We start from the raw sequence: 18,554 nt of genomic DNA on the forward strand, positions 1-18,554 counted from the left end.
GTTGCTCGAGAAGGGGTTCATCAGACCTAGCACATCACCATGTGGGTCACCAATCGTTTTGGTGAGAAAGAAAGATGGCTCGTGGAGAATGTGCATTGATTATCGAGCACTTAATAAAATAACAATCAAAAATCGTTATCCCCTTCCTCGTATAAATGATCTATTAGATCAGTTAAAGGAAGTTGTTTATTTTTCCAAGTTAGACTTGCATAGTGGATATCATCAGGTCAGAGTTGCAGAACAAGATGCATGGAAGACTGCTTTAAAAAAAAGCATGGATTGTATGAGTGGTTGGTAATGCATTTTGGCTTAACTAACGCTCCTGCTACTTTCATAAGAATAATGAATGATGTGCTCAGACCTTTTCTTGATGATTTTGTTATTGTATATCTGGATGACATTCTTATATTTAGCAAAACATGGAAGAACATTTAAAGCATGTTAAGCAGACACTAGATGTTTTGAAAAGAGAAAAACTTTATGTTAAACTCTCAAAATGTGAATTTGGCAAAACATCTTTGAATTATTTGGGACATATAGTAGGGGGTGGTGAATTGAAGATAGATCCCTCTAAACACTGGCCTAAAACCAAATCTGCTACAGAAGTTAAGAACTTCTTAGGAGCAGCACAATATTGGAGAAAGTTCATTTTTAACTTTTCCTTAGTTGCAGCTCCCTTGCATGCTTTAACAGGATTGAACAAGGTGTTTCAGTGGGGAGGCAAACATCAAAAAGCCTTCGACACCTTGAAAGAAAAGATTAGTACAACACCAGTACTAGCACTGTCGGATCTTCAAAGACCGTTTGAGATCCAAACAGATGCCAGTGACTATGCCATGGGAGCAGTGTTGATACAACACAGTAAACCCATATGTTATCATACTGAGACGTTAAACTCTACAGTAGTTAACTATCCCACATATGATAAGGAATTGTATGCATTAGTACAGAGTGTGAAAAAGTGAAAAAAATACTTAATGGGCAAAGAAACAGTTATCCATACTAATCATCAACCACTTCAATATCTACACTCCCAAACTAAGTTGCAGCAATCAAGACATTACAGGTGGATGGGGTTCCTACAACAGTTTCATTTAGTCATCAGATATAAAAAGGGCATACATAATAAAGTTGCAGATATGTTATCTAGACCCATTTTAAATGCACCTACTATACTTAAGCATAATTCTGTATTACATGAAAGTTACATTGAACAATATGCTCAAGATATAGAATTTAAAGATGTATATGCAACTTTAAGTCAAGGCAAACAAGTAGAAGAATTGGATTATCATATTAAGGACCAACTCTTGTATCATTGTGGGAAGTTGTGCATTCCACAAATTGAAAGAGTAAAGATAATTCGAGAAGCACACACTTCTCTAATATGAGGTCACTTTGGGGTAAGAAAAACAGTTGCACAACTACAAAGATTTTGTTATTGGCCAAAAATGAATGAGACGATTTCTAGATATGTAAGAGGGTGTACTATGTGTGCTAAAAGCAAGCCCAACAATAGGAAACTAGGCTTGTACACTCCATTGCCAGTCCCTTCTCATCCTTGGGAAAGTGTTTCCATGGACTTTGTTGGAAGACTACCTAAATCTAGGAAAGGTCGTGATTATCTATATGTTGTTGTGAAAAATGTGTATTTTGATACCTTGTAATAAACAGATTACAGTTGAACAAATTGCAAAATTGTTCTTTCAACATGTATGGGTTCATTTTGGATTACCCACTTCCATTATATCTTATCGAGACACCAGATTTGTGGGGAAGTTTTGGTCAAGTCTGTGGGAACTGATGGACACCAAATTGAAGAAAAGCACATCTTTCCATCCACAAACTGATGGCCAGACAAAAGTAGTCAACAGGACAGTGATCCAGTTGCTCAGGGGATATTGCAGCAAACATCCCAAGCTTTGGGATGAACATTTGTGTTATGTGCAGCATGTTTACAACCGAGCGAAACATTATTCCACATAGAGATCTCCTTTTGAGACCTGTTTTGGTTTCACACCAAGGTCTCCTTTTGATTTTGTCTTTGGTAAGGACACAACAGTTGAGGAACACAACGATGTGGACAAGGCAACTAGGTTCATTGAACAAATTCAAGGGATCCATTAGGAAATATAGGAATAGCTGGAAAAGAGCCAGACCAAATATAAGGCAAGGCATGACAAGCATCGAATGGAGCATAGTTTTCAAATTGGTGATCAATTCTGGCTGTATATCAGCAAGGATAGGATGCAAGGTGAAGGTAAAAAGCTAAAACCAATAAGGTATGGACCTTTCAGGATCCTTGAGAAAATTGGTGAGAATGATTTTCACCTTTATTTTCCAACTTATATGCACATCTACTCAGTCGTCAATGCAAACAGCTTGAGACTATTTGAACCTTCATTAATTGAAGATCCTGAAGAGTAGAGTCAATTGCCTTCTATTGATGACTTGTTACCTGAATATCTTAATGAATTGCAGGAAGACACAGTTTTGGACAGGAAGGTGAGAACAACGCGCAGGGGAGATGTTGAGTACCTCAAAATTGGACTCAGGGGTTCAAAGCCAAGCAGTGCAAAATGGACAGAGATTGGACAGGTGAGAAAGTTGTATCCTCACTTAGTCGATGCTTGAAAACCAAATTTTGGTGGTCCAAAAGCTTTTTCAGTGGAAATGCCATGATCCGAATTAGATCCTCAAACAATTCCATGATTGGTAAGAATGAATGACGGACTTCAAGAAATCTTATAGCTATCAGAAATAACCTCTGAATAATGGCAATTTGCAGCCAACACGGAGCAACGAGGACCTTCAGTCAAAGCGCGCTGACCGTTGGCCCATGGAGACCGCACATGGCGCAAAAATGGCAATTGGGAAGCTCAGATCTGGAAATGGAGGCTGTATCGCTGGGAAAAACCCCTCGAGAAGAAAAACCCCGAGCGCTCGATCACAAGGGAAACCAGAAAACTGTGGAAAAGCGCTAAAACCGACAAGGTGGGTCCCATGCTCAAAACCGGCAGAATATCGGAGGCATTTCGAGTGGTAAGTGGGTTTGGCCGAGGATCCAGCAATTCCGTACACCGAGTGACGCGTGTCCGGCGGGGAGACAGAAAAACCACTTACATTGCGGACTAACAGTCGAGCAACTCAACCGTGCTATATAAGCGAAGACTATAGGATCTGGGGGCTCCATATCAACGACGGAGGTTCAACCCGATGGATGACCAGACCCGAGGGAGAAATAAACTACGACGCATAAGATTTGAAGTCTGATTTGACCAATGAATCGACAGAAGGATCTGTTTCACAGGCATCTGGGAAATAACGGAAAAAACGACCATTCAAGAAGAACTGACACTTAGTTTGCAAAGAGACAGGTGGCCACCTCTCTATGAAGCATTACACATTGATGATGATGCAGGGCAGAGGAGTCCCAGCGGGCAGAGGCAGGCTATCCAAGAGCCAGGAAGCCGAAACAAACAGTCGAAGGAATGAACTAGATTTAAAGCCACGAGCTGACAGAGACAGGACAAACAGTGAGGCAGAGAAGCAGTGAAGAAGTCGAAGGCCGAGAGACACAGAAAGAGAGGCAAAGTTACAGAGGGCAGAGAAGCTGAGATGACCATCAGAGTAAGGGCAGCATCGAGCAGACAGAGACCAATTGAGGTCGAAATTCGGTAAGGGGAGTCTGTGAACTCTAAGGACTTGGGAATTCCAAGTGCCATCCTACTGATCATCCTCTATCAAGTGAGACTCAGATTGAGCTCCTTATTGTAAGACTCTGCTTTAAAAACATAATAAAAAGGCCACCACTGAAGGCTGGACCAGGAGACGTAGCCCAGGAGGATTGGGTGAACTCCTTATTAAATTTTGTTGTGTTTATGTTTGCTTACTGTGATCTCTTACTATTTCAAGTGTCTGTGTATTTCACAATCTTATCAATCTGTTGCACAAGATAACATAGACACACACACCAGCACATGAGTCTGTAATACCTTCATTAATTTCTTGAGGTCGCCTAGGGGTGGTTTCAGATCAAAAGGGGTTCGATGGAAGGTGATATTCATGGTGTTGACAATAATTTTTACTGTTGTAAAAGGGACTCTACAGTGGAATGAAAAATATATTGTATATGTTGATTTTGTTTCCTGTATAGAAACAAATAGAACTTTAGGTTCTAAAATCAGAGACTGACAGATTTTGATTGAAAAGAAAGAGGAATGGAAAAGGCAACTTAGTGGCTTACAGATTTGTAAGGAAGAAACACGAAGAATGAAAAGGAGTGTGAAAGGAAGGAAGGCCAAAGAGAAGAGCAGAGAACAGAATTCATAAATTAGACAACATTCAGGGCAAAGTGAAAACAAAGAAGACTATTTCAAAATAAGAGAATATGGAGGAGGATATGACAAGTTTGACATGTCATATGTGCACCAAGAGGATGACAAATCACAGAAATTATGGAGCAGAATTAATGGAACATGTAATGTATTTTTTTATTTTGAATTATTAATTGTTGAATGTGGTTTTCAGGTTGAAGGAAAAACTGCTCTTGGAGATATGTTTGCACAAGTAAACATGAAGGAGTATGTAAGTTCCATAATTGCAGAAAGACAATTTTCCTTATGGACACAAGAAGATGGGAGAAAGCAACTAGTTGGCTCAAAAGCTTGGAATAGAGGAAGGAGAGTTGGCATAGCTCTTAAACAAGTCACTGCAAAAGAGAAAGAAGAATAAAAAAAAAAATTGAAATTACAGTCCATGAACAAATTTTGTTTTTGATACAAAAAAGATTTCACTGTCAAGAGTCTATCTTGAGTTTGCAATTGGAAATTGGGATGAACAATTCAGTTAAATTCAATAGGAATATGGAGACAGTTGAACAAGTTTCAATAACTAAAAATTTTGCAGTTGGTGGACAGTATGTGATTGAAAGGATATATGTTCTTATATCAAACAAGAAACAATCTTCTTTTGAGATTGAGAGGATTCTACTCATGATATTAGATAGGTGGATGATGAAAACTACAAAAGTGATGAGCATGAGGAATTGTCAAAGTCGGAAAGTCAAGGAAAGATGGAAGGATATACAGGACAACATAAAGAAAATAGTTTATAGATAAAAGGGGATGTTGGTGATTGGGTCAGAAATCAGAATGAACAGTCAGGTACAAAATAGTGGAAAATACATAAAGTTGGAGCTCAATTCTATTGAGATGATGACAAGACAACAACAGACAAAGGAGCAGAAATTTATGTTGTTTGAGGAGTTGTTTATGCAAGATATCAGCATCAAAACACTATGCAATGGAGATGCTCATGACAACAGAGCACAAGGACATCCACAATACAGAGTTTGGCATCCAGGAGAAGGAGAGGATGCAGCAAAAACACCTGCAATTGGAAAAGGTCAGACAACCAATTGGAAGATGAAATCTGATGAAGTTTACAACAGAGGAAGTGGGAAGACTCATGAACAGGAGTCCATGAATTATTTCAACCTGGGGAGTCTGATGCAGGAGCATTCTTCAAGGTTTATAAGACCTAGGAGTCTTATCACACATTTACTAAAGGGAGTGGGTTCCCTTAATTATTTATTTATTTTCCTAAGTTTATTTTGAGTTTTACAGAGTTTGGAATGCAATTTGATTAATAGGGAATATCTCATGAGTTGTAGAGATCTTAGGAATGAATGAGTAATCCTAGGAAGAGTGGGGATTTTAGGGATTTGAAATATCTAATTTAGGATTTTGTTGAGGGAAAAATGGAGCTGAAAGATACTTTAGGAGAAAGTGAGAGAATTGTGGGATCAGAATTGAAGCGGTTCATGAATCTTTTTCTTTTATATATTGTAAGCTTTAGAAACATTCGAGACATTTTTTTCAATAAAGAGTTCTTCCTTTTGGGAAGAGAATTGGAGGTTAGCTATAGGTTAGAAAGAGTAATAGAGGGATTTTATGGAAAAGAACTGAATCAGTCGAATGTGACGGTATCTTTTGTAAATATTTTATAAATACCAAAATAGTGTGGATTTGTATATATTTGTGTGGCAATCGGGATTTCTTCGCTTGAATAGTTGAATTTGTGCACTGGTAGCGAGAGTCTGTGATTATTAATTTCCTAATTGGTATCTTGTTACATCTCTGTAATTTATACGCATGAATGGTCAAATTCTGGAGGTTTTAGATTCCCTGTGAAATGATTGAACCTGTGTTCCTTATGTTTCGAACTCACACAATTATGTGTTCGTTATGTTTTGATTATGTAATAATCCTTTTGGTGATAGAGGTTTATGCTGGTAACTACCCTTGGCTTGGTGGTTGGATGTTCTGTAAACTCATGTCTGGTTATTGATTAGCCGCAAAGGAATAATCGTGACAGTCTAAAATCTGGCGGATTGAAGATAATCGACAAAAATTGTGTGAATTCGGAGGAGTATTGTGGTCGTAGAGTGCAGACTAGAGTCAAGGTAAAAGTGGTGGATGAGAAAGAAATTTGGCAGACTGCTAAAATTGACGGAAATCGCAGGGAAGTGGTGATCGTCCGATCAGAGGAGATCAACGCATATCGCGTTAGAACATGCAAGCAAGTTAACATTTTAAATGGACGCGATGTGGTTATTAAAAAGAGTTTAAGGTTCAGAGTGATCAAACCGTCCATTTAATGGGTGATCGGACGCATATTGCTTCCGAAAGTGCACGCAAGTTAATGTTAGAAATGGATGTGATAAGGTTTTATACAACGAGATACCATTCGTTGGTTGATTGATCGGACGATAATCGCACATGAACATGTGCGTGGGTTAACGGACCTGTTGTGACCCAATATGTTATCAAAGAGGATTAAATTTTATTTGAATTCTGGTCATACAAGTCAAACAATCGTTTCATTCTGACTGTGTTTAAGCATATTGCATGCGAGAGGAGTCACATGATTGTGTGAGCTGCGATATTGTGAAGGATTTTGTGAAAGAAACCATGGGCCACCCCAATGAAAGCGTCTCACAATAAAAATTAACCATACAATAGGCCCATAACCCAGAGACCGAAAATCAAGGTGGGAAAGATGCGCTTTGCTGCATCAAATCATATAAATATTTTGGATTTTATTAAACATTTAAATTTCCATAAATATTTTCATTACCATTACAACATTTGTGAATTGCCATTACCCTCGATATGAATATTTTGGATTTCTTTGCTCATTTAAATTTCCATAAATGTTTTCACTACAACATCTATGAATTGCCATTACCCTCAATTGCAAGTGCTTTGTATTCTATTCTTAGTTCATAATTCTTATAAGATTTAGAAACTCTATTATTTCAATCTTCCGCATCTCTTAGTTGATTAGAACAATTTCTTAAGTTTCCCACGTAATTCTCCCATATTTCAACATCAGCTCTTTTTATGATAGAGACTGATCCTGCTTGCCAATGTCTATAATTCCTCTTGCAATTTGCCTGTGTACAGTATTCTCTAATTTTCAAATCACGCATCAAATAGGCTAGAAGCTGGGATAGTAAATCTGGGAACAAATAAATTTTATAATTATTTCCTTAATTTTTCAAAATTTAATTATTTATAGGGATTTAGACATTGTTTTGAGCCAGGTGAAAAGTTCAGATAAAATTTGAAAATATCTACTATGGTTTCGTCATAATGCGTTGATTTAATCACCCCCTTGGTCGGGCTTTGAATTTATATATTTTCAAATGGATGGGTGGCATTGATTCAATATCTAATAAATTTTAGATACAATGGAAAAAAAATGTTTTATCATTTACTAAGTTCAAAATAATTAATGGGACAAATTAATTTTTCATCTGGTTGATGTATTTGATTTTTTTTTCGTGTGAAGCTTCGCAATAAATGCAATAAACATTCCGTAAACCCTTCACTAAATAGATTATCTCAAGAACCTCACAATAAATGTAATAAATACTCTACAAATCCCTCAACAAACATTCCATAAACCCTTCGCTAAATAAATTATCTCAAGAACCTTACAATAAATGTAATAAATACTCTACAAATCTCTCGCTAAATAAATTATCCCAAGAACTAACTGAGAGAACATAGATCTACTTAACCTAATATTTTATTAAATATTCAATGCAAGATGCATGATGCATGATGCAAGTTTAATTCTTAAATTGATATGTAGTTATTAAATGTCAGATTGAGTGTTGTTTTTAAGTAAATTTTATATAATCTTTTTATAGAATATTTTTGGAAATTAGAAATGAAATGAATTTCAAATGTAAAATCAAATTAAATTCAGCGTTTTAATACCAAATAAAATACAATGTATACAAACATATTAAAGTACGGTATCTTTTCAGTGTCGTTTATCTCTCTGGTTGAATCTGAAAGAACGAGCGCAGATATATATACATTGTCAGAAGAAACATTTCCAGGGGAGTTTTCCTGTGGATTGTATCTTGTCTACAATGGCCGTCATCTGGTCTATTTTGGCATTAATCTTTGCCCTCTCAGCTGCCTTTCTTTGCTCTGCCTTTCTGTGGGCTCGGGCAATTTTGTTCTGCGTTTTCTCCAATTCCTTCGCTCTCTTCTCCTCCAGTTTCCTCTGCAAGATCCCATATATTCATCAGCGCACCAAAATTCATCTGCCCATCAAAATCCTGATACAATTCACAAGCATCAGATCAACATAAAAATGAAATTGTACCTCAACTTTTGTCATATGGATATCTGCTTTAGCTTTTTGTTCACTCTCCCATGCCACAATAAGCGACTCTTCTCTCTTCAGTCTGCTACGGAATCTCCATCAAAAAAAAACATGAACAGTGTCTGCTATGAAATCCCCATTAGAAAAAAAAAAAAACATGAAGAGTGATGTTACATTATAGCTTAAACCTCAAATAAGAGCAGAGGGTGTTCACCTATTCAACACTTTAGCAGTTTTAGCCTCTTTCCAGGCCTCTATTTCGTCTCTCTTGCTTCTGGTCTCCATTGCCATTAACTTTCTCGAGTTGTGCAGATACCTTTTCATGGAAGACGAACGAGAACCAATCTCATACCTTTTCATGGAAGACGAACGTGAACCTCTCTCACACATGCCTACAGTTACGATCCTACTTCCCGCTTCAACATTCGATCTGGACTCGTCCCACTCTGAAGTAGTTGATCCACTGCCTGCAACTATCGATACAGGCCATTTTGAGGAAAGCAAATCCACTATAAATTCAATGCAAGAAACAGTATCCCCCTGAAAATTTCAAAGGCTATTATATGCCATTTGACTAATGTTTTAAATTCTTTTGGTCCAAAATCATTAACCAATTCAAAATAAATATTATTACAGGATCAAATTAACCAATTCAACAGTGAGCATTTCAGAAAGTTTTAGAAGTGACATCGGAATCAAGCAAGGCTGTTCTTTATCTTCTATTCAGTTGGGGAAGTTTGTGATAAAGCTTCTTTTATAAACTGATGACCTTGTATTGATTGTTAAATCGGCCCAGGGATTGCAAATGCACCTATATGCCCTGAGCATTTTTGTAAAGCATTGGGGATGCAAGTCAATTCCAGCAAGACCAAAATAAAGATTTTCTCAAATAAAACGAAGCAGAGCCAGCATACATTCTTCTTTGAAGGCAACATTCTTGAAGAGATAAATGAATACAAGTTAGGAGTGTGGAAAGCATTATATGCTCTTCAAAACAGATGCAGAGAGACAAAGTTATGGGATTGGAAAACAATTAAATTGTTTTTTGGGCTCCTAGTTTGCCCAGTGATATTATATGGGTGTGAGTTGTGGGCTAGCAGCATCCCTGTCTCAAAATGGAAGCAAATTGAGAAAATCAAAAAACACTTGATCATGAGCAAGTTTAAAATAAAAAGTTTGGTTTTTTATGAGATAACGCTGAGTGAAATAGGGGCAACTTTCATAGAAGCAACTGCTATGGCACGTCTCATAACCTATCTTCAGAGAATTGAGCAAATGGAAGAAGGTAGATGGCTTAAAGTTATCTTCAATGAAGGAATGAGTGAAAGAAAGAAATCATGGATGACACAAAACAACAAATGGATACAAAAATAGAATATTTACATCAATGCATGTCCCACAAATAGCAAGGATTTGAAGAGTTATATTATGGAAAAGTTTCGTATGTATATATGGGGAAAAGAATTGGGTAGAAAGAAGAAGTACTATGTTCAAGAATTCAACCCCATGTTTGATCTCCAACAAAAAGAGTACATTGGAGCTAGCATTCCATGGAGAACAAAGATTCTTATTGCTCAATTAAGGACTACCTCGCGTCAATTACTGTGCAAAACAAGTCAGTGGAAAAGACCTAAAGAAGCTTGGGAAGAGTGGGTGTGTATTTTTTGCACTTTTGGGGCAGTGGAATCGGAAAAACATTTCATTTTGAAATGTGATGCTTCAAAAACATCAGAGACAGTTACAATAGTATGTTAACATCTGTTCCTTAGCATTGTCTTTTCAATGAGAGGACTATTAAAAGGTTGAGTTAGCTCATCATTAATTTAAATAATAAAAAGATTGAAATGCAAAAGACAAAAAGCAGGAAAGTTAATGATCCCATAAACTATAACTAATCTCGTGGACATTAAAATTTCTTTCATTCATTCATATATCAAAAATTTCAACCATCACCATTAACACTCTACACAATTATTTTAGCCTTCAACTTATCCATTATTTTAACCTTGAACTTATTTGAAGAGCAGAATTTAAATTTAAGAACAAACAATCGACCCTTCTTGACTATCAAATTTAAATTCCCAAATATTCCCAAATCTACAATAAAAATGTTCTTATATTAATAATTGTTTCGCAATATAAATTCAAACTATGAAAACTTACCTACTGGGATTTTGAAACTTTTAAAATTTGCCTAGAATTTCGGGGATTTTTTTTTTGAGTAATTCAAAATTTCCCTCCATACCTGATGATTCGACGGTTTCCTTGCTCTTGCTGGAGCTTCCAACCTCTCTGATCTCGGGCAGATTTATGCTCTGCATCGCGGTAAATGGTTTAAATCCCTGAAACGAAATTTTGGGTTGTATTACGATCTTTTCGTGGCAGCTGCCATTAGCAATAGCATCTCGAATACAATTCGATTCGATTTCTGGGTCTGATTGCACCACCTCCTCTGATATTGTAACGCTGGAGGCTTCTTGCTCGCTTTCAGTCGACTGAACTGTTGGGAAAGAATACTCGGACAAGCTCTTCCTAGAAAAGTTTGCTCGTCTCACAGAGAACCCATGGCGGTTCCGTAGCTTAGAACAATGTAATTCTTTAACTTCATCAGCTGCAGAAACCAAGGTCTCTCGATTAGTGAATACAGTGATGGAAAAATATAAACAGAATATATTTTTGTAAGCACAGAGAAATGAAAAAGGATATATATGAAACACACCGCTGTTAACATATATTGAATTTGATTGCAGATTCAGGAATATTTTTGAAAAATTGACCCAATTGATTTCTCTCATATCCAAAATTCATAAAATTTTCAGCATGTGATAACATATATTGATGCCACATTCAGGAATCTTTTGAAAAATTGAGTAACAAAAATTAAGTCAAATAATTAATTTCCCTCTTGTCCATAAAAATTTCAATATATTTCAGAATCCATAAAATTTTGGTATATTTCAGAATTCTTAATCAAGATAAGAATATTTGTTGCAAGTAACTGTTTATATTGTTCAGAATGATTCTGAACGGTGTCCAAATGATCCCAAAAGAATGCTACCTGGATTAACAGCTCAGGGACTCCAAGAAATGGGTGTAGTCTGCAAGAGCTGAGAGGAATTCAAATAATCGAGGATGGCACCTCTGGTTTTTATTCCTCTTGGTATTACTACGTTAAGGTTTGGAAGAACAAAAATGAAAATTGAAGTTTGCACTTGGAGTTTTTACTCCATGGAGCAATCCTTCTTGAAATCCATAAGCACATCATGTCTAAATGTTAAAGAAATATGTACGAAGATGGCACCTCTGGTTTTTATTCCTCTTGTTATTACTACGTTAGCGTTTGGAAGAACAAAAAAGAAAATTGAAGTTTGCACTTGGAGTTTTTACTCCATGGAGCAATCCTTCTTGAAATCCATAAGCACATTATGTCTAAATGTTAAAGAAATGTGTACCAGCTTCTGTCCTTGGAGAGGCGGGCTTGCTTTCTTTTAGATCCAACAATGCTTTATAACCAGACCATGACAGTGATGGAGAAGAGCTCCTTGCTGTCATGTATTGACTCATTGTCCTGTAATATCCTTCCGGGTTTTGCTGGAGGAGGGATTTCTGAAAACGTGGACTGCCAGGGTTTTGCTGGAAGAGGGATTTCTGAAAACATGGACTGCCCATTAGGGTTTTCAGGGCATTACATTAAAGAATTTGTGGAGTTAAAAAGAAGAGTATAGAATTAAAAAGAATTAAAGATTCACCTCATGAACAGTCGTCCTGGAACCTGCAAATTGATCCGAATACTGAGAACGAAGTGATCGACTAAAGAAATGAGTTGGGGGAGGGTAAGGTGTAGAACAGGGTGCGTCGAAAGGGCTGCAGGTTGGGGAAGGCGTAGGGGGGGCATTTAACGCCCAATTCTTGAGGCTTAAATCCGACTCGCTTTTGGTCTGGTCGTGTCTGATTGGAAGAATGGTGATCAGATGATCGAGGGATCGCCTGCAGGGGTCAACTGAGATATCGTGAGCATTTCCCCATTTGCGGCGTTGGTACAGTGGCGGCCTCGTCTGCCATGTTCTCCCCGGCGTTGAAGAAGGAGAACAGGGGGGAGACCCACATTGCTGCCTAAGCTGCAACATTGAAATTCCTTTGTGGGTTTGAGGAATATGAAATTCTCAGTGCACTGCAACAATATTGGAATGCAATACAATGTCAGATTATAGCCAGAGCTGTGGGCAGAAAGCATGAAATTCTATGGTTATCGACCCAACAGGACTGTTCAAGATTTTACTTCAATTTTGAAAAGGAATAACGTACCGCGTAATCTGACTGAATCTTGATGCTAGCAAGATTGTTGAATGAATATGAAGGGTGTCAAGATGGGTAAATTAGTCGAATTCGTGAAAGTATTGCAGCTGTTTTAGTGTATATTTTCATTTGCAGAGAATTCTCATTTCTGAAGATCTTCATTTTTGAAGGAAAATATTATGGTGTTAATATTTTTTAAATAAATAAATTATAATTTAATTTAATAGATGTTAATAAATTAGTGATGAGAGTAGGTTTGGACTTGGAGTATGTTTTAAAATTGTTTTTGTTTGGGTAAGAGATAGTTTTTCTTGAATGTAATAAGGAAACAGGCTTTTGGCTTAAGAGGCATCTGGTAGAGGATTACTTCAAGTGAAGCGGTTTTCCTTGAATAATGGTGATGAGTAAACCCTAGCTTAAGAGGCATCTGGTAGAGGATTACTTCAAGTGAAGTGGTTTTCCTTGAATAATGGTGATGAGTAAATCCGCATTCCCGAATAGCATCTAAAAATGGTTGTCATCGCTCCTTGTTTAACAACTGAGTTATGATAAAAAATTCAATTATGAAAAAGTTTATAAATATTTATATATTTATATTATATTAATATAGCTATTTTGTTAATAAAATTTAATATTAATATTGGGAAAAAATTATTATTTTTTTACAAATATATTCAAATATTAATTTAATAATTTTAATTTTAATGGATAAAAATAAATTTATTATAATAATTTATTTTGAATATTCTATATATCAGATTTTAATTTAAATTATTTATATTATTTTTAAATATTTTATATATTTAAGTTTAAACATTAAACTCTATTATAATTATCTTTTTTATTGAAGAAATTCTTTGCAAAGAGGTTGTCTACAACCCTAACTCTTTTGATTAGTATGTCCAATTCCAAGCCTCCCTACAAAAAAAGTCTCATTTGACTTTATTATAATCGAAACTTGGCCTTAATTTTGAGCAGCTTACCTCATATATATTTTCAAAAGCATCATTTATACTATTAAATTTTTTTAAAATATAATTCATATATACATTTATTATTTATTCATATACATTTTTTAGATGCAAAATTTAAGAATATAAATGTGTATTTATCCAAAACCACTTTGATTGAATCCATATTGCATGGGAAACTTCATTAAATCTTTTAAAAATTGGATTCATATACATTTTTTAGGTGCAAATTTGAAGAATATAAATGTGTATTTATCCAAAACCACCTTGATTGAATCCATATTTCCTGGGAAACTTCATTATAGTAATATTATCTCGCACATAACTTTAATTAAATTTGGGATTGACTTATAAAGTATCCATTAAATTTTTAATTATGTAATTGAATTATATATGTAATTAAATTATAGGGAGTGAATTATTTTTATTTTTTAAATAAAATAAATTTTTTTTTTTTGTAAGTTTGGCATGAATTTTTCATTCATTCTCTTCAAAGAAGGGACAAGTTACAACCAGAAAGCAAGCGGATAGGTGGCCTCAACTTGCCCAGAAGGAAACCAGATTTGTTGGCCACTTAACTACCTTATATGCATCCAAAAACAAAAAAAATTAAGACTATCAAGCAGTGCTATATAGGTCTAAGTATCTTTAAACTTTCTATACTCTAAATAACTAAAAACTGAAAACAGAGTTTGTAACTTCTTCATATGAAAATTAAGAACCAAAAACTAATCCAAACATGTTACTAGTCATTTGAAGAATCCACTGGAGTTGGAACTTTTGCACTCGACCCAGGAAGTTCAGTCTGTGGGAGGCTTGGGATATGTCTTTCAATGCAACTGAGATGCCCATTTTGTTGTTGAAGCTGAAATTGAATCAGCTGAAATTCCTTATGGATTTTTCGAAAGTCCATGATTAGTCTTGGAGGAATCCACAGAAGGATTAGCCAAAGCTTTGGCTACTATGTTTTTCATTAACTAGTAAAGATAAATTGTATGCTTGTATTGAGAAGACCTGCCTCGGGAATGACCAGCGTTGGGCACCAGATATTGCTAGTCACCCAAATTAATGTATGTGTCTACTGCCTATTGATTCAACACAGCTTCCCAACCCGAAATTAGATGTCAGACCTGAGGTGAATTACCAACATTAAATGCCTGAGTTGCATCTCGGATAAGACGAGAGGTTGTTTTGTGGCCTATACTTCTCGCTTAGCGAGGGTGGGATTGACTATCTTCTCGGCTTGGCCCTGGTTTCCTGTCGCGTCCACGGTCACGACTAGCCTGAGGACCTTTGACAGAGGCAGAATGAGCCATATGACTATTTAACTTAGAACCCTTAGTGTGATAGACCTTAGACCAGGGTGATAGGACCTTGGGTTCATGACAAGAAACAAGCTTAAAGTCCTAAAACCCTCGCGAAATAGATAAATCTATAAATTTATCAAGGCATGAATACAAATGACAGTAATTATAAAGGTGGGCTACCTAACAATAGTCGTTGAAAATTTTTTGGACCTGGCCCCAAAGTCTAGGGACACTCAACCAGGGCTCCTCAAGGCGACTTGGGATATGGTAAAGAGACAGGCGAATACAAACCTGTAACGCCCTCCTCCCACATCTACCCAAGTAACCGGCCAATCGGGGTAAACATGTGACGAGAGGCTACTATGATTGGATTCAACCTCCTAGGTGACCTTAAGGAAATGGAATCGATGGAAACACATCATACAGACCTTCCACATCAGCTACAGGACCCCTGAGAACCATCCCAACACTTTTGGTAACCAACCCTTGGGTCCCACTGAGGTTTTAGACCTCTTGATCTCTGGACGCTCCCATGTTATGGGCTTGACAACGTCCAGGAGGCTCTGGACTCTCTCATGACAAGGCATGCTAGTGTCCAGGGACTATTTTGCTCAATGTTGTGTCAGCGCCTGGGGGATTTGAGCCACTTTTTCAAGCCCAGAGCCCAAGCCACTGCCCAGAATTTATTATCACCTTCAGAACAGAAAGATAACTATGAAATATTGAGGTAAATGCAAATAATTGAACAAGCCCTTGACTGGACCCCTACTAGCCATGACAGGAATTTCGTCAGACATATCACGAATATGTAATCTATAGGTGTAAATAACATATCTAAGCATAGGGATCTCATACTTAGCTGAGAATAGCTAAGAAGCATTGATGCCTCAACACATTAGCTGACATTTCATCTATTAGGTCATAGATACATTTCTCATTCATTTACAAGTAACAACATGATGAGAGCCATACATAGCCATTGTCATAAAACATATACATAATCAGCATAATAGCAAGAGAAATACCAAGGAAATCATAGCCATATAATCCACATATGAACCTGTATAATACTCATAGAAATACAAGGAGAAATAACCCCATATTGATGATGCAAAATCCAAACCGGGGTTGGGGCTTCCACGTTCCACATGATCGTAGAATGGATGAGCCAAATCTCTCTTTATCCATTCACCCCTGTGCCATATTCCAAGCATGAATGTGGGATCTCATAAAACACATCAATCCAAAACCATCCAGGGCTTCTAGAGGTCAACCACCTCAACCCATCAAATAATGATTCCACCTCACGGTCGGACATCACAAAACCATCCTCAAATTGGTCTCTATCCAAGCCTTCTAGAGCTCTAGAGCATTTGTTCCAACCAAGGCTTCTAGGACTAGTAACTCAACCCACAACTATCATCAGCTTCCAAAGTGTTTGTCCAACTAGGGCTTCCAGGACTAGTAACTCAACCCACCAAGGGCTTCTAGAGCATTTTTCCAACCAAGTCTTCCAATACTAGTAACTCAATCCAAGTTGTTACAGGGTTTCCAGAGCGTTTGTCCAACCAGGGCTTCCACGAACTAATAACTCAACCCAAGCTAAAGGAAACATGAAAACCAACCAAAACAAAACAAGGAAATAAACCCACAATCTCCATGGTTATCCAGTAAATGGCAAGGCTAGGCAATCCATTGTCAATCTAGGAAATCCTCCATGCCAGTGATAGATCATGAACAATAATCCACATGCATATGCCATGCATGCCAAAACTAGTGAGGAAAACATACATGCAACTCGAAAGTTGCAAGCCAAATCCGTTATAGCTACTGATCCCAATGTTCTCTTGCGCTTTCCTACTCTTCCTTTGCCTTCTTGTTCCAAAATCCAAGTATGCCACACTCTCCAAGGGTGCTCCAAGAAAAATATAAGTATCCAAGAGTGTGAGAGAGAGAGAATAATGAGAGAGCTCCAAAACTGAACTGACAAAAGATTACCAAATGATCCTCAAAAGCTTTTTTATGAATTAGGCCTCTATTTTCTTCATTTTCCAGTATTTTCCTTCAATTTCCTCCTCACATGCAACCTGTGACCTTTCACCTCCCTTTTCTCCTAATTTCCATTATTTCCATAAATAAATGTGTCAAAATGCCATTTTGCCTATCCAAAGCCTTAGCCATTGCCTTTTCCAATTTCCTTGGCCATAATAAACCAAATGAATACCCAAACTAGGATGTCTTACCCAACATTCAACTTGGAATAAGTGTCCCATCAGTCATGGATATTATTTTGGCTTTATTAACTTTTATTACATGGAATTTTCACCAGGGTTGTTACAGAACTCTCCCCCTTGGGGGAACACAATCCTCAGTGTTCAACAACACCTATAACCACAAAATTGTTGTAAGCAAAATATAATGTCGATGGAGCTTTATAACTTAGATCGATGTAGTATTTATAATGATCAACCTGTTGAGAAACAAACCAACATGAAAACATAACAAGTATAATATCATAGTAACATGACACCCATACCACTTATTGGAGCTTTATAACATAGCTCATGGCGGTATTTACGTCCATATACATATGTACATATACCAAACATCACGAAAACATGTACCAAAACACATACCAAAGACATATATCAAAACACCATACCAAAATTTCTTTGCCTCAACCGGAAAACAATGAAGGAAAAATAGCTCGCATCTGATCCTCCATCTCCCATGTAGCTTCATCAGACCCAAAGTGCTCCCATTGCACCTTAACTTTCTCGATTGCTCGGTTCCGAAGCATGAACACCTTTTTCTGCAATATACATTGAGGCTCCGGCTGTAATTTTCTATCTTGTTCCACCTGCAATACAGACCAGTCAATCAGATGATCAACATCTTTAACATACTTCTTAAGCAATGACACATAGAAAACATCATGGAATTTCACTGTCAAAGGCAGTGCAAGTCAATAAGATATTGGCCCAATCCTCTCAATAATACTGAAGGGTCCACAAAACCGCGGTGCTAGCTTGGCACACAATCCAATCCATAAGGAGCTCTTCTTTGGTTTGATGTGTAAGTACACCTATTCCCCAACATGGAACTCCTTGAACAACCTGTTCCAATTAGCATAGATCTTATGCCTATCCCATGATGCCTTTAGATTTTTCTTGATTACCTACATTTCATGTTCCATGTCCGCCAACATGTCCGGTCTAATCAACACCCTATTAACTGGATCACTCCAACTGATGGGAGTATTGCAACTCCGCCCATACAATACCTCAAACGG

At 37.0% G+C, this 18,554-nt stretch overlaps 1 protein-coding gene across 4 annotated transcripts; it reads right to left on the bottom strand.

Annotated features, from left to right (window-relative positions):
• Positions 1-8,260: 8,260 nt before the first annotated feature.
• Positions 8,261-13,126, bottom strand: LOC149185271 (uncharacterized). 4 transcript variants are annotated; one of them, XM_089419075.1, is made up of 7 exons: positions 12,994-13,126; positions 12,438-12,859; positions 12,141-12,336; positions 10,934-11,299; positions 8,903-9,155; positions 8,689-8,773; positions 8,261-8,586 (listed from the first exon to the last, which is right to left on the bottom strand). In XM_089419075.1, the coding sequence occupies exons 2-7, from the start codon at positions 12,813-12,815 to the stop codon at positions 8,398-8,400; spliced, it is 1,467 nt and encodes a 488-aa protein (XP_089275201.1). In that variant the 5' UTR covers positions 12,816-12,859; positions 12,994-13,126; the 3' UTR covers positions 8,261-8,397. The 4 variants fall into 4 exon arrangements, with proteins under 4 accessions (XP_089275201.1, XP_089275200.1, XP_089275197.1 ...); XM_089419074.1 differs by having other exon boundaries at positions 8,689-8,770; positions 8,903-9,161; XM_089419071.1 differs by having other exon boundaries at positions 8,903-9,161.
• Positions 13,127-18,554: the final 5,428 nt, after the last annotated feature.

This window comes from Pinus tabuliformis, chromosome 3_2 (assembly GCF_031772625.1).
Source record: "Pinus tabuliformis cultivar Carrire ecotype Pingquan chromosome 3_2, CPIR1, whole genome shotgun sequence".
Taxonomy (NCBI): domain Eukaryota; kingdom Viridiplantae; phylum Streptophyta; class Pinopsida; order Pinales; family Pinaceae; genus Pinus; species Pinus tabuliformis.